Below are 18,154 nucleotides of genomic sequence, written 5' to 3' on the forward strand. Positions count from 1 at the left end.
CACCCTACAATAGAATAAATAAACATAAATATGAGATGTGGTAGCCAGATAACTTGTACAAGTGATGCCAAGAATAACATTTTCTCTAATCTAACATAAGAGAAAATGTGTTACTGGGGGTAACTGTAGAAAATTATTCCTTTCGTATGTATGTAAGTAAGCTTATTCAGGTATACACAAATACAGTTACATAGATTATCATACATAACAACATATGTGTAGAGAACCTAGGATAACCCAAAAAAGTCAGAGTGACTTATTTCCATTGCCTTCACTCAGAGCATCATTTCTTCTCAAAATGATGTTACATGAGAATGGGAGTGTTCTTTATTTATTCTACCGTATCAATGTAGAGACAACCTGTATACAATGTAACTTGTACACAAACCAGACATGTACACTTCGTTTACAAAACTTACCTTCGCCTGGTTTGTTTACATAAATCTGTGCCTGTCCTCTCTCATGCACTCATTCTTTCTCTCTCTCATTTATTCGTTTTATCTCATTTACTTACTCCTGACCCTACATTAAGACTACAAATATTTTAAGGTAAGTAATGAGTGAACTGTATATACATTTTATCGCTCTGGGATGCTTAAATATCATAGAATTGTATGTGTGGGTGGGGTGGCCTGGTATGGTAGCCTGGCTGACTACCATACATACCACACTTGATTTCTTACAATAAATACTACTTGTCTCACCCTAGATTAAGACTATAAATATTTTAAGGTAAGTAATGAGTGCACTATGTGTGTATTGTACTTTTTTATTGTTTTTTGATGCTTGGTTCTATTGCTAACTTAATATATGTTAGTGTAAACTTGTAATTTGTAAGTGAAAAAAAAAAGGGCGTTCCACTTTACGGCGGTTTCCGCTTTACGGCGGTAGCCTGGAACCTAACCAGCCATATAAGTGGGGCCTTCCTGTATATAAACAACCTTGACGAGGGAATTACTAGTGACATAAGCAAATTTGCTGATGACACGAAGATAGGTAAGATAATCGATTCAGACTTTGATGTCTCACAACTTCAGGAGGATTTAGACAAACTCAATTCGTGGTCAGAAAAGTGGCAGATGCAGTTCAATGTAGATAAATGTAAAGTTCTAAAGCTCGGAAATGTTCATAACCCTAGCACCTACCAGCTTAATAATGTTGAACTTAGAAGTATAGAATGCGAAAAGGATTTGGGGGTTATGGTAAGCAGCAACCTTAAACCAAGACAGCAATGCCTAAGCATATGTAATAAGGCAAATAGATTATTGGGATTTATATCAAGAAGTGTAAACAACAGAAGTCCAGAGGTTATACTGCAGCTTTATACATCATCAGTAAGGCCTCACCTAGAATATGCAGCTCAGTTCTGGTCTCCATATTACAGAATGGACATAAATTCGTTAGAAAACATTCAGAGTAGAATGACTGAATTAATACATAGCATTAGAAATCTTCCTTATGAAGAAAGATTGAAGACCCTTAAATTACATTCACTTGTTAGACGAAGAATGAGGGGAGACATGATCGAGTGTATAAGTGGAAGATGGGTATAAATAAAGGGGATATAAATAAGGTCTTGAGGATATCTCTCCAGGAGAGAACCCGCAGTAATTGATTTAAATTAGAAAAGTTTACATTTAGAAAGGACATAGGAAAGTATTGGTTTGGAAATAGGGTAGTTGATGAGTGGAACAGTCTACCTAGTTGGGTTGAGGCTAGGACCTTGGGTAGTTTCAAATTTAGGTTGGATAAGTACATGAGTGGGAGGGGTTGGATTTGAGTGGGATTTGCAAATGAGTGGATAGAGTTATCAGAGCTTATTTCTTGGGTAGCATTGAGGATTGGGTTGAGAAAATGTTTCGTTAGTGGGATGAATTGTAAAGGACCTGCCGAGCATGGGCCAACAGGCCTGCTGCAGTGATCCTCCTTTCTTATGTTTTTTTTTTTTTTTTTTTTCAACAAGTCGGCCGTCTCCCACCGAGGCAGGGTGACCCAAAAAAGAAAGAAAATCCCCAAAAAGAAAATACTTTCATCATCATTCAACACTTTCACCACACTCGCACATTATCACTGTTTTTGCAGAGGTGCTCAGAATACAACAGTCTAGAAGCATAGACATATAAAGATACACAACATATCCCTCCAAACTGCCAATATCCCAAACCCCTCCTTTAAAGTGCAGGCATTGTACTTCCCATTTCCAGGACTCAAGTCCGACTATATGAAAATAACCGGTTTCCCTGAATCCCTTCACTAAATATTACCCTGCTCACACTCCAACAGATCGTCAGGTCCCAAGTACCATTCGTCTCCATTCACTCCTATCTAACACGCTCACGCACGCTTGCTGGAAGTCCAAGCCCCTTACCCACAAAACCTCCTTTACCCCCTCTCTCCAACCCTTTCGAGGACGACCCCTACCCCGCCTTCCTTCCCCTATAGATTTATATGCTTTCCATGTCATTCTACTTTGATCCATTCTCTCTAAATGACCAAACCACCTCAACAACCCCTCTTCTGCCCTCTGACTAATACTTTTATTAACTCCACACCTTCTCCTAATTTCCACACTCCGAATTTTCTGCATAATATTTACACCACACATTGCCCTTAAACGGGACATCTCCACTGCCTCCAACCGTCTCTTCGCTGCTGCATTTACCACCCAAGCTTCACACCCAAATAAGAGTGTTGGTAAAACTATACTCTCATACATTCCCCTCTTTGCCTCCAAGGACAAAGTTCTTTGTCTCCACAGACTCCTAAGTGCACCACTCACTCTTTTTCCCTCATCAATTCTATGATTCACCTCATCTTTCATAGACCCATCCGCTGACACGTCCACTCCCAAATATCTGAATACGTTCACCTCCTCCATACTCTCTCCCTCCAATCTGATATTCAATCTTTCATCACCTAATCTTTTTGTTATCCTCATAACCTTACTCTTTCCTGTATTCACCTTTAATTTTCTTCTTTTGCACACCCTACCAAATTCATCCACCAATCTCTGCAACTTCTCTTCAGAATCTCCCAAGAGCACAGTGTCATCAGCAAAGAGCAGCTGTGACAACTCCCACTTTGTGTGTGATTCTTTATCTTTTAACTCCACGCCTCTTGCCAAGACCCTCGCATTTACTTCTCTTACAACCCATCTATAAATATATTAAACAACCACGGTGACATCACACATCCTTGTCTAAGGCCTACTTTTACTGGGAAAAAATTTCCCTCTTTCCTACATACTCTAACTTGAGCCTCACTATCCTCGTAAAAACTCTTCACTGCTTTCAGTAACCTACCTCCTACACCATACACTTGCAACATCTGCCACATTGCCCCCCTATCCACCGTCATACGCCTTTTCCAAATCCATAAATGCCACAAAGACCTCTTTAGCCTTATCTAAATACTGTTCACTTATATGTTTCACTGTAAACACCTGGTCCACACACCCCCTACCTTTCCTAAAGCCTCCTTGTTCATCTGCTATCCTATTCTCCGTCTTACTCTTAATTCTTTCAATTATAACTCTACCATACACTTTACCAGGTACACTCAACAGACTTATCCCCCTATAATTTTTGCACTCTCTTTTATCCCCTTTGCCTTTATACAAAGGAACTATGCATGCTCTCTGCCAATCCCTAGGTACCTTACCCTCTTCCATACATTTATTAAACAATTGCACCAACCACTCCAAAACTATATCCCCACCTGCTTTTAACATTTCTATCTTTATCCCATCAATCCCGGCTGCCTTACCCCCTTTCATTTTACCTACTGCCTCACGAACTTCCCCCACACTCACAACTGGCTCTTCCTCACTCCTACAAGATGTTATTCCTCCTTGCCCTATACACGAAATCACAGCTTCCCTATCTTCATCAACATTTAACAATTCCTCAAAATATTCCCTCCATCTTCCCAATACCTCTAACTCTCCATTTAATAACTCTCCTCTCCTATTTTTAACTGACAAATCCATTTGTTCTCTAGGCTTTCTTAACTTGTTAATCTCACTCCAAAACTTTTTCTTATTTTCAACAAAATTTGTTGATAACATCTCACCCACTCTCTCATTTGCTCTCTTTTTACATTGCTTCACCACTCTCTTAACCTCTCTCTTTTTCTCCATATACTCTTCCCTCCTTGCATCACTTCTACTTTGTAAAAACTTCTCATATGCTAATGTATTTATCCAACCTAAATTTGAAACTACCCAATGTTCTAGCTTCGATCACCCTACTAGGCAGACTGTTCCACTCATCAACTACCTCTATTACCAATGTTCATTTATACATTTTATTAGTGCTTTACATTCATTTGGCATTTTTTCTGCATGTAAATCTATATTTATGCTAGGGAAGTGACCCCTGAAGTGACCTAGAGTCCTTATGGAGGGGGATTCCATTCCCCTTCCAAACAATAACCTTTCTTCCCTCTCTCCTCCTCCTCCTCCCTGTCTTCCATTCATCAACAACAGCCTTCAATAAAGGCAACTGTCATGTTGAATGTTCATTCTTTTGTGCATGTAAATCAATCTTTTAGGTAAAAAAAAAAATTGTTGTTGATACTTCTGGGTGTCTGGAACGAATTAATTGGATTTACATTATTTCTTATGGGGAAAATTGATTCGAAAATCATCTATTTCGATAATAATCCCACTTCCAGGAACGGATTAAGGACGATAATTGAGGGACCACTGTATATGAAAACATGCAATGTTTATATGCGATGTATATTTAATAATAATCACTGGTACATTAAATGTCTTATTTTACAGACATTTTCATTAATCCATCAATGATATTTTCTTCAAAATTATATAAGAAACATGTTACATATCATGTAGCATATAAACATGCAATGTTTATGTGTTATCAAGTGGAGAGTGGGATGGAGAGTAAACATTATGTTTTCTCTGATGAAGCGTTAGAGAAAACTGAATCTGGCGACTGGTGCAGTAATCACCCTTCATATACGTTTGTTTACAATTCTTGGCATGAATTATTCATTACTTCTCCTTTTGTTTATGATGGCATCTAAAGGTAGTTGTTAGAAATGATTAAACTCAGTGAACATGGTAATAATATAGCTGTGTAGTGTAGGCCAAGGGGGAAGGGGCTACATACATGTACTGAACCTACATCTACTGCTATCTACACTGACTTTCTACAAATAAATACTACTCACCTCTTGCCCTACATTAAGACTACAAATATGTATTTTAAGGTTAGTAATGAATGTACTGTAGCAGTAAATGACAGATTAAAGAGGTGTGTGCAGTGTGGACTAGGGTGCAAGCTTTTGTAGAGAAACATCACCCTGACCAAACTGAAGCCATATCTGCAACATGTTCAGTGACAAAACCCTGTCCCACTTCAGGGAAATCTTAAAGAGACAGGGGCCCAGTGACTCAAGCTGGTCATTGTATCATTAAAAGACAAAGAAGGGAAGTAACCCCAGAGAAGGCTTTGCTACCTAAAGTCTTTATGGAGGGGGATTCCCCTTCCAAACACTAACTCTTCCCTCTTTCCTCTTCCCTATCTTCCAGAAGTCAGCATTAGCCTTCAATAAAGATATGTAAAACTTACATAATTGTTAAAAAAATTATTTTTTTTTTTTAATATTTTTGTCTGGAACGGATTAATTGTATTTCCATTAATTCTTATGGGAAATATTAATTCGGTTTTCGGCCATTTTGGTTATCAGCCGACCTTCTGGAATGGATTAAGGCCGATAACCGAGTGTCCACTGTATATGCCTCTCTTTTGACCAATGAGATGTTTTAATCTATTGGTCATCCATTTGGGATCATTTTTGTTGGATCTAATTTCCCTACTCAGAACAAAAGTTTTCTGCTCTGAAAAATGTCATATTGGCAACCAACACCACCAACCTGACCCATAGCCATGTCATCCCAATTTAGCCCACCCAGGTAATTTCTCAGTGCCATGAAATTGGCCAAGCAAAAGTCTTGGACAGAGATTTGATTGCAGTTATCTGGGTAATTCCATGATATATTGGAACTAAGTGATTTGTGATCGCTTTCCCCAAGCTCATCATTAACCTCAATATTATTAATTAGTGATTCTTTGTTGGCAAGAACCAAGTCAAGCAGATTGTTTCCTCTAGTTGGTTCTGTCACAAACTGTTTTAAAAAGCAATCCTGAACCATATCTAAACAGTCACTAGAATCAAGATTTCCTGTCACATTGTTCCATTCAATTTGTCTAGTTAAAATCTCCCAGTAACACAACATTTTCATATTTAGATGCCTTATGAATTTTGTCCCATAGCAGCTTACTGCACTCACTATCAAGGTTTGGGGACCTATAAATCACACCCAAAATTAACTTTTCACAACCCTCGAGAAACTGTAGCCAAACAGATTCTGTATCCAATGTTTCTAATCTTTTATCATGTCTAACACAACAATTTAAATTATGTCTGACATACATCGCCACTCCACCACCCTTCCTGTTGACCCTCTCAGTGTGGAATAGTTTATAACCCTGTATGTTGCATTCAGAAGACATTTCTCTATCTTTATATAGCAATAATATCTTGAGTCCTGGAGATGGGAAGTACAGTGCCTGCACTCTGAAGGAGGGGTGTAAATGTTGCAGTTTAAAAACTGTAGTGTAAAGCACCCTTCTGGCAAGACAGTGATGGAGTGAATGATGGTGAAAGTTTTTCTTTTTCGGGCCACCCTGCCTTGGTGGGAATCGGCCAGTGTGATAATAAATAATAAAAAAATCTATATTATATAGGTGGTAGGTTGGTAGACAGCAACTGCCCAGGGAGGTACCACTGTTCTGCCAAATGAGTGTAAAATGAAAGCCTGTAATTGTTTTACACGATGGTAGGATTGCTGGTGTCTTTTGTCTGTCTCATAAATATGCAAGATTACAGGTATGTCTTGCTGCTACTTCTTACACTTAGGTCACACTACACATACATGTACAAGCATATATATACACACCCCTCTGGGTTTTCTTCTATTTTCTTTCTAGTTCTTGTTTTTGTTTATTTCCTCTTATCTCCACGGGGAAGTGGACCAGAATTCTTCCTCTGTAAGCCATGCGTGTTGTAAGAGGCAACTAAAATGCCGGGAGCAAGGGGCTAGTAACCTCTTCTCCTGTATATATTACTAAATGTAAAAGGAGAAACTTTCCTTTTTCCTTTTGGGCCACCCCGCCTCGGTGGGATACGGCCGGTGTGTTGAAAGAAAGAAAGATCTATATTATCTGCACTTGAAAGTAATCTTAACTCATCTACTTTATTTCTTAGACTCCTACTATTTGTATATTATTATAATCAAAAAGAAGTGCTAATACTATTTGTATAGTAAACCTTAAGGCAGCTAGTCACTCGTTGCCCTCTACTATCTCTGTTGATCAACTGCTTTCCCTTTACTAGCAACTTTATTTTAAATATTGTCTTTTAAATGTATCCCTGAGGTATCCTGGTTATATCTGCTGTTTTCAACCCTAGTACTGCAGCCTGACTGTTTCCCCCCCAGACACCCATACCTCTATAATCTGTGTTTCAAGTCCCAGACGTGTCACGAATAACTCCCTCAATCGAATTGGCTAATGCAACCACTCCATCCCCAGAGAGATGAATCCCATCCCTTGCATACATATCACATTTGCCATAGAATATGTCCCAGTTATCAATGAATGGGATTGCAAGTTCCTTGCAGTACCTGTCTAGCCAGCAATTTATACCAAATGCCCTCGACATCCATTCATTGCCCACTCCCATTCTAGGCAAGATGCTACATATGATTGGGATCCCTCCCTTAGACCTGACTACATCTATGGCTGAATGAAGAATTCTAGCCTTGAGGTATGATAATTTCGAGTTACAATTTACCATCAAAGGAATTTAGTTATGAACTGCAATGAGAAATTTGAGATACCATGGTTGAATCCTGGGAGAAAATTTACCTACTTTGCCCAAAATGCTCTATATAACAAGGGGCTTTCTATATAGTAGTATGTCACTGATGTCAGCTATGGTCTGTATACCTTGTATATGTACTTGTAGAAACGAAGATTATTATTATTATTAACATGGGTGGGCCTCAGCCCAGAGGCAAGACAGTGATGGTGGAGAAAGTGTTGGAGGTGAGTTTAAGGGGGATGGGGTGAGATTGACAGGTAGGAGTAAGGGAAGGTAGAATCTAGGAAGGCAGGCAGGGAAGGGAGGAAGACCAGTACATGTACCTGATGTAGGTGGTAGGAGATTGTGACATGTAAATATTAAATCTACAATTCTTTACTAATCTCTGCCTGCCTGCCTATCCAACCCTAGTCTGGAATATCCTGCCTGCTCTAAATGTCCTGTCCTGGTTTGGCCTGCTGTGCCCTGCCAGCTCTGGCCTACCTGCCCCTTCCAGGCTTGCCCTGCCTCCTCTGCTAATGCCTCTGGATATTTCAAGATTAAGCCTGTGTTGTTTACTACTCAGAAAACACCAGTGTTTTTAAACAAACAGGTATCCAAAGGCAGGTTCGGTGCTCTGGTGCATTGGAACAAATTACCACAAACCATGTACTTTGGGGTTTGAATTGCAATAGTTTTAAGGTAGGATACATCTCCTGGAACTGATTAATTTCATAACTCAAGGACCACATTATATAAGGCAATTGTATTTTTCTTTTTGGGGATTTTTTCTTTCCTTTTGGGTCACCCGTCTCGGTGGGAGACGACCAACGTGTTAAAAAAAATTGAGAATTATTTATGTGGGAGCACTAAACCCACAGGGGCCATACAGTGCTTGGGAAATGGGAAGCTCCAATTGTGAGGAAATTAATTCCAACAAGGGGGGAGTAAAGGGGTCATGACCCCTCCCTCATCCCCACAGTACAAGGGATGGGGGTATTACATACCATACTACACGCAGTCATAACAACCCCTTTCTTCTGCCAATCAAGATTAGCAAAACAACTCAGTCAAGTGACTGCGCAAGAAAATGCCTATTATAAGACACTCTAGATAAGATAGCAATAAGCCTTTAGCCTAATGATATAGCTATGAGGATAAATTAAGTTAAGGACACCTTTGAGTCAAGTAAGACTTTGGTCTTGGACTTAAGATCACAGCTAAAGCTGGCAGCAAATTTTCTAGATGCTAGCCTCAGCAGTGTCATGCTGATGCACAACATCAGCTGTGCATCAGTAGCAAAGCGAGTTCTAGAGAGAAGGTTACCAGGATTAGTCCACATTGGGTTAAAATGTAGAAATCTGTAATTCTATTAGAAGTGCCCTTTGTAATTACTCTCATTTGTGATGCTATACCAAGGGAGAACTGGGGCAGATATACTGAAAAGTCAAGTAACGCTAAAACAAGTCAACAAATGTATTGTATTGAACAGCCTAACGTGTTCAATGAACTAGAATGCTAGTGTGACAAATTGTCCACAGTATTCTGAAACAGTTTTCAATGTGACTAAAGCGACGAACAGAAGTTGAGATGTCCCATGGCCTAGTAGACAACACACTCACTTCACAGACTGAGTGTCCATGGTTCAATCCCCAACCAGGTGGGAACACTGAGCATATTTCCTTACACCCGCTGACCCTGTTCACCTAGCAAGCAAGCAGCTACCTGGTTGTTAACTGACTGTTGTGGGTCACATCCTGGGGAACAAGATTGAAGGACCCCAATGAAAATAAGACAGACAGTCCTCAATGATGCACTGACTTTCTTGGGTTATCCTGGGCAGCTAACCCTCTGGGTTAAAAATCCGAACAAAATCTTATCACATCTCGTGATTTATTGGGGTACAACCATCACATCCTCAATCAAGCCATTGGATATCAGCATCCAGATGACACAGCAGTGTCATGGCTCCACCTACACAAGCCCAGGTATGTCTATTTTCTTATACACGTCAGCCTATTAACCCTTAAACTGTCCAAACGTAGATCTACGTTTGCATGCATGGCGCTCTGACCTTGATTTTCTCCATAAGAAAGCATGTAAAAAAACATAGATCTACGTTCAGAGAGCTACACAAGCAAATGTAGTTCCACATTTGGATAGTTTAAGGGTTAAAGTCACCCACTGATGCCATAATGGGTAGGCAAAACACCCATACCAGGAAAATCTCGTGATCTCAAGAGGTGCCAAAGGTGACATAGTGCATCAAATGGTGTTAGAGCATGTGCTAACCTGTCACACTTGCCCTCTTTCAGCTACATGGAACAAAGATGAACTGCTGTGAAGGACTGCAGGGTGCAGCTGCACCCAAAGTCCAAAATTGGTCTTTGATCTTAAAGTTTCCACACCAGTTGTATCAAGAGCCTTCATTAGTATCACAGCACTCCACTTGAAGGTGATAAGAGTGAAAATATTCAAAATACAAGTCTAGTAATTTTCAACTTCACAGATGTGATCACCAGGGAAAACAACAGAAAACTATTTTGACACGAACTGGGCCTTCCAATGAAGGTGCCTTGATACTACCAGTGAAGGCCTCTCAATCAAAATAATTAGAGCTACCATCCTTGAATTGAATCAGATTGCCTCCCATTCCCCAAGGTGCTATACAACCCCCAACAGTTTTAATACCTCCCCTCCCCCACCCAAGAGAAACGACTACACTGGAGGGAACATGACAGGAGTGTGTGTACCATCACCCCATAAATATTTTAAATATTAGATTTGATAATGAATTTAGTAACTTTTTCAACAACAAATTTCTAAATTAAGTATTGTATAAGAGCAGAATTGTATTGCCAGAATTGTGCTACTGCACAATTCTGGCAATACAGGTACTGAATAAATGATATTACAATAAACTCTTAATGCTCCTCTTTAGTTTTTTGTAAGTGCGATTGAGAAATTACATAAAAAAATGAATATCACATGGAAAGGCTTTCATGGGAAATGCTATCCAATTTTGGATTGACTTCTTCAATCATACTATGTAGAGGAGTTTATAAGAGAATGTTTACTGTAGCTTTCCTCTTTGGGCCATCCTGCATTAGTGGAAAAATGGCAGAATAAAAAAAAAAAAAAAAATCTGAAGTTAAAACTAAGGGGCAAAAACTCACAGTCTTCTTGCTGCCATTTTTCAAAATCTTAACATCACCGGTGCCTCGTTCTTTCCATTCTGCAGGAGACTCAACAGTGTGGTAGCGGAAGAGCTTGCATCTCCTGGAAAACAAATTCAATTACACTGGAATCATGCTTCAGAGTAATCTCTCATGGTCAGTTGTATCAACAAAATCAAACATTTCTTAACCCTTTCAGGGTCCGTCCCGTAGATCTACGGCTTTACGTTCAGGGTCCAAACCGTAGATCTACGTCATGAGCTCAGCTCACTCTGATAAACTGTGAGTGGTAAATTTGGGCCTAGATATGAGAGAATACATCTATGTGGTATGTGTGCACCACATAAAACAAATCCTGCAGCACACTGTGTATAATGAGAGAAAAAAAACTGAGACCGTGATTTTCGATTAAAACAGCGACTTTGCAGTGTTTTTTCGTATGTTTTTATAGTTGTATTTGTGATTTCTTGGTCTCATTTGATAGAATGGAAGACATATCACAGAAATAGAGATAATTTTGATTGGTGTTAGCACTGGAAATGGCGTGAAACTGAGCTCAAAGTGGCGGAAATGTTAAATTTTTGCCGATGTTCAAGAGTAAACAAACGACCTCACACGTCTTATACACGCCAGCTGGTGGGTCTAATATACATTCACAAATGTGGTGATAATATTTATACAATTATTACAATATTGCATAACAGTAAATCTTCTATTTTTTGGTGTGAATAAAAATTCCTTATGTGAATAAAAATTCAAAATGGAATTTATTTGTAAAGCCTCAGAACATAACTAATGAACAGAGGAAATGTTAGTTTAGTGCCAGGAATACCTACATTGTTTATTCTGGACCCTATTTTGAAATTGGAATATTTTGAACTTTGTGTTAAATTGGCCAAATTACCAATTTCCGGTCACTTTATTTTGTAGTTGAAATGGTTGACTTGGCGATTTCTTGTGCTCAATCGATAGAATAGAAGTAATACTAGTGAAATAGCTAAGAATTTGGTCGACTGGAATAATGTAATTGGCCTAAAATGGGAGTCAAAGTCGGCAAAATCGCCGATTCGTAAATATCGCTGACACATCAAAATTCACGAGAGTATAATTTCGTCAATTTTCCATCAAATTTCATACTTTTTGTTTTATTACCTCCACAAAAAGATTCTCTACCATTTCATAAGAAAAAATAAAAATTTTTTTTTTTGAAAATTCTTGGACACTGGGGCACCACTTCAGATTTTGGCCTTGGACCCTGAAAGGGTTAAACACCACTAGAACCAGTATTACAAACAGTAAGCTCTCACATAAACCTCCTCTAGTGTGATACCTGGAGTATACCTGGAGAGGGCTTTAGGGGTCAATGTCCCCACGGCCTGGTCTGTGACCAGGCCTCACGGTGGATAAGGGCATGATCAACCAGGCTGTTACTGTTGGCCGCATGCAACCCGACGTACGAACCACAGCCTGGCTGGTCAGGTACTGACTTTAGGTACCTGTTCAGTGCCTTCTTGAAGACAGCCAGGTGTCTATTGGTAATCCCCCTTATGTATGCTGGGAGGCAGTTGAACAGTTTTGGACCACTGACACTTACTGTGTTGTCTCTTATTGTGCTAGTGCTTTTCATTGGGGGGGATGTTGCATCCCCAGCCCATTCTCTTGCTTTCATAGGGAGTGATTTTCATGTGTAAGTTTGGTACTAATCATTCTAGGATTTTCCAAGTGTAAATAATCATGCATCTCTCCAGCCTGCATTCTAGGGAGTACAGGTTAAGGAAATTCAAGTGCTCCTAATAACTGAGGTGATTTAATGCAGTTATGTGTGCTGTGAAGGTTCTTTGTACATTTTCTAGGTCAGCAATTTCATTTGTCTTGAAAGGTGCTGTTAGTGTAAAGTAATATTCCAGCCTAGATAGAACAAGCGACTTGAAGAGTGCCACCATGGGCTTGGCATCCCTAGTTTTGAAGGTTCCCATTATCGATCTTGTCATTTTTCTAGCAGCTGTGATTAATACAATGTTGTGGTCTTTGAAGGTGAGATCCTCTGATATCATCACTCCCAGGTCTTTTACATTAGTTTTCTGCTCTATCGTGTGGTTGGAATTTGTTCTATACTGAGAGAGAGCTATAATTTCCTCATGTTTTCCATATCGGAGTAGTTGAAATTTCTCATTATTGAACCTCACACTGTTTTCTGCGGCCCATTTAAAGATTTGACTGATGTCCGCCTGGAGTCTTGCAGTGTCTTCAATGGAAGACACGATCATGCAAATTCGGGTGTCATCTGCAAAGGAAGACACAGCGCTGTGGCTTATATCCCTGTCTATGTTAGATATGAGGATGAGGAACAGGATGGGAGTGAGCACTGTGCCTTGTGGAACAGAGCTTTTCACAGCAGCAGCCTCAGACTTTACTCTGTTTACTACTACTCTTTGCACTCTATTTGTTAAATAATTATAAATCCATCTACTAACTGTTCCTGTTATTCCTTTTATCATGCATTTTGTGCAATATTACACCATGATCACACTTGTCAAAAGCTTTCGCAAAGTCGGTATATACAACATGTGCATTTTGTTTGTCTTCTAGAGCATCCAGGGTCTTGTCATAGTGGTCTAGTAGCTGGGACAGGCAGGAGCAACCTGCTGTAAACCCATGTTGTCCTGGGTTGTGTAACTGATGGGTATCTAGAGGAGTGGTGATCTTGTCTCTTAAAACCCGTTCAAAGACTTTTATGACATGGGATGTTAGCGTTATCAGTCTGTAGTTCTTTGCTATTGCTTTACTTCAACCTTTGTGGAGTGGGGCTATGTCTGTCATTTTTAGCAGCTGTGGGACAACCCGTGTCCATGCTCCTTCTCCATGCTAAAAAGCACATGATAGGGTTTTCTTGCAGTTCTTGATGAACATGGAATTCCATGAGTCTGGGCCTGGGACAGAGTGCATGGATGTTTTGTATATGAAACTGAAAAAGTAAAGTACATCCAAAACTGAATAGGGTGTGGAAAGGCCTTCATACTACTTACTATTGAATTTTGGGATGCACTTTTTCCCTTGCTTTCACACACACACACACACACACACAAAAGAGCCTTGAACAACATAAAGGTTTGGGGCACCAATGCCCCGTACAGATGAAAATCTACATGTAACTTTTGACTCCTCAAAAACTTTGCCACTAATGGCGTACTGTTGACCAGAAGCCTTACCAATAACAGTTGATTAACATAATTCTGTATGTTTTTTATTTTCATCAAACCAGCCATATCCCACCAAGGCAGGGTGACCTAAAAAGAAAAACGAAAGTTTCTCTTGTTAACTTAAGTAATGTATACAGGAGAAGGGTTTACTAGTCCCTTGCTCCTGACATTTAACTTGCCTCTTATGACACTCATGGCTTACGGAGGAAGAATTCTGTTCCAGTTCCCCATGGAGATAAGAAATACACAAGAACAAGAACTAGGAAGAAAAACAGAAGTAAACCCAGAGGGGTAGGTATATACGTACAGTAGGGCCCCACTTATACGGCGGGTTAGGTTCCAGGCTGTCGCCGGAAAGCAGACATCGCCGGAAGGCAGAACGCCATTTTTTCCATTTATAAATGCATATAGATGCCAGACAACAAATGTGCGCTAAATTATATTAAGTTAGTAATAGAACTAGGCATTAAAAACACACAAAGTAAAATACATTCACAGTAAATTCATTACTTATCTTAAAGTATTTGCAATCTTAATATAGGGAGACAGGTGAGCAGTACTTATTTGTAGGAAGTCAGGTGCAGGTACTCAGGTGTAGGTAGCCCTGGCTCCCAGTCTCATACTTAATATACGATATTTAAAACATCCCAGAGAGGTAAAATACACATACAGTACACTCATTATTGTCTTATTACCTTCACAAAAATATGCTCTTTAATTCTGTAAGAAAAAATAATTTTTTTTTTTTTTCAAAATTTCTTGGACACTGGAGCACCACTTCAGATTTTGGCCTTGGACCCTGAAGGGGTTAATATAGGAAGAGAGGCGAGTAGTATTTATTTGTAGGAAGTCAGTGTAGGTAGCTGGTGGGTGTAGCCCGCCTGGGCTACACCAACCGGCTACCTACACTGTGGCCCAGAGCCATATTATTAACCCTTTGACTGTCACAGGCCCCTTTCTGAAACTGTCATTCTATGTCGATAAACTTAACCCTTTCAGGGTCCAAGGCCAAAATCTGAAGTCACGCACCAGTGTCCAAGAAATTTTGAAAAAAAAAAAAAATATTTTTTCTTACAGAATTAAAGAGCATATTTTTGTGAAGGTAATAAAACAAAAAAAATTAGAATCTGATCAGTACTTACCGAGATACAGTGCCAAGAAGTTTGTAGAAAATGATGTGGTGGCGGCAACATCGACGAATTCCACATACGCGTATTATATTATTTTGTTGTTTTAGTTGTTTTTTCTTTTCTTTTCCAATTTTTTTCTATTCCTACTAACATTTGGGGCCTGAGAGACCAATACTGTATATAATTTATATATATAAACTCACTGTATTGAACACAATAACCGCACTAAAGTTATTATCATATTATTGTTTACCACTGTTGTTTATTACAATAAACATGCACAAATATTGTATAATACTAATGTTCTATCATATATTTACATATTTACAATCACTGGACATGGTTTTAGAACTGCTGGAGCTTGTGGAACTCCTTGAAACAAGGCACCATGCACAGAGGCACCTTACATTCCTCACACATAAACCGAGTGTCTTTGCGTCTTTGTTGCCGTCGTTTTGTTTGTGCACAGACAATGCATCTCTTCTGAGCAAATTTCTTTTGAGTTGAAGGAAGCTGTATTATGAAATGATCACCTTCTCTTCTCAAACGCTTGGGTATATTGTGATGAATTCGAGGACCATGTTGTATTGCAGGTGTTGTTACCTGGTACTTCATTATGAGTTGTCTGACAACAGACAAACAAAATTCACCATACGGTGGTCTGTTACCAGTCTTTATTTGGTACATATTATATGCATTCAGCATTGAAATGTCCATGAGATGGAAGAAAAGTTTCATGTACCACTTGTAACTCTTACGAACACAGTCAACAAAACCAATCTGCATGTCACACTTGTCAACCAAGCGCATGTTTTGTGTATAATCAATCACTGTCACTGGTTTTCGAATACGTTCATTAGTCACTCGATCAACTTTGCCACTGTCTTGCATTTCATTACGGTGAATGGTTGTCAACAATGTGACATCTCGTTTGTTATGCCACCGTAATGCCATGATGTCATTGGCAGTAAACACCTGCACGTCATCACCACGAACACCTGCGTTGAGCCTGGGCATATGTTTACGATTAGAACGCACTGTGCCACACACATCTGTCTTGTTCACTCGCATGAAATCACTGAGTAATGGGCTTGTGTACCAGTTATCGGTATATAATGTATGGCCCTTACCAAGATAAGGTGCCATCATGTTTCTCACTACGTCACCTGATATACCCAATAACATCTTGGTATCTTTCAATGTTTTACTACCCGTGTATACAACAATATCCAACACCAGGCCACTGTCACAATCACAGAGTACAAACAATTTTATACCAAAGCGGTTCCTCTTGCTCGGTATATACTGCTTGAATGACAGTCTACCTTTGAACAAAATCAAAGACTCGTCAATTACAAGATTCTTGAATGGATAAAAGTATATCCTGAACTTTTGTTTGAGATACATGAAAACATTTCTAATCTTGTATAACCTGTCACTTCTGTCAGGCCTGGTTTTGTCAGAGAAGTGCAACATATGTAAGAGTAAGATAAACCTGTTCACTGGTATTATTTCACTGAAGGATGGGGTACAAATTAGCCGATCTGTGGACCAGTATGCTTTTATATTATGCTTATAGACGTGAGGCATAAGCATTATTGTTGCAAAAAGCAAATACATTTCTGCAACAGTCGTCTCTTTCCACCTGTGTAGTCTTGACTGTGGTGATAAGATCGTATTTGCCATGGTGTACTGAAAATACTTATTACTTTCCCTGACAATAGTTTCCATCAATGGCTGGTCAAAGAATAATTCAAAGAATTCCAGTTCATTGGCCGTGGTTCCAAGGGGACAGGTAGGTAGAATTCCACTTTGCGAGTCATCAAAGTGGTGAGGGCTGGGAACAAAATTGGGATTTTGCTGCCAATCCCAGATACGGTTTGCTGGTGGATACTGGACATCATAGGCTGGTTGTACGGGTGGTTGTGGCGGGCTGGTGGGTGACGCTCCGCTTTGTCCTTGAACTGACGAGTCAGCAGCGTGGGTTCCCGCGTGGCACAGCGAGTCACGCATGGCGGTGCCACTACCACCACCAGCCCCACTAACACCATCCACTGATGTCTGTGGCCCATCCATGCCAAGTGTAGCCACATCATCCTCACTATCACTACCTAAAACGGGTGTAGGGCCACGGGATGTACTCCGGGATGTACTACGGGATGTACTCCATCCCCTGGGCATAGCATAGGGTACACTACCCGAGCACATGCGGCGGCGCACATACCGACGCTTCACTGGTGAATATGTTTCCTCACTATCACTACTCGAATGATCGTCGAGCGCAATAAAATCACAATCCACGTCAGAATCATCGTCATTACTGAAGTCAGAGGCCAGGCCACGGGAAAATATTAGTTTTCTCTTACGTTTAGGAACAACCGACCGTGAGTCACGAGTGCCCACACCAGAGGTAGAAGGTCGAGGATCGTCTGGGTTTTCTGCACTATTATCGATATCCTGGTCATTATTTTCGGTCACTAACTCATCAAAGCCGTAGAATTCGTCTTCATTTCCACTTCCATCAGTGTCAGAACTATCAGACAGGAAGAGGAGAGTCCCAATTTTCCGGGGAGTGAGAGCTGACTTGCGACGAGACATGGTGAACAAGGGTGACTGAGCCGGCGTTCCCACAATGCTATGCAGGCGCCTAGATTTTTTGTTTACGGCGCACACCCACTGCGCAGACCCATTCTCTCATATGTAGGCCTATGAGCGCTTTCGCGCTAAATTTGACGGCGCTAGAATTTTGGCGTAG

The 18,154-nt window shown here is 40.0% G+C and overlaps 1 protein-coding gene across 2 annotated transcripts in view; it reads right to left on the minus strand.

Annotated features, from left to right (window-relative positions):
- The window catches only part of LOC138855224 (ran-specific GTPase-activating protein-like), a 117,744-nt gene that overhangs the window by 33,349 nt on the left and 66,241 nt on the right, over positions 1-18,154 (minus strand). For both annotated transcript variants that reach the window (XM_070103444.1, XM_070103445.1), the window contains exon 3: positions 11,070-11,172. In XM_070103444.1, the coding sequence (XP_069959545.1) occupies positions 11,070-11,172 (103 nt within the window). The remainder of the gene's footprint in view (positions 1-11,069; positions 11,173-18,154) is intronic.

Source organism: Cherax quadricarinatus, chromosome 85 (assembly GCF_038502225.1).
Source record: "Cherax quadricarinatus isolate ZL_2023a chromosome 85, ASM3850222v1, whole genome shotgun sequence".
NCBI classification, from domain to species: domain Eukaryota; kingdom Metazoa; phylum Arthropoda; class Malacostraca; order Decapoda; family Parastacidae; genus Cherax; species Cherax quadricarinatus.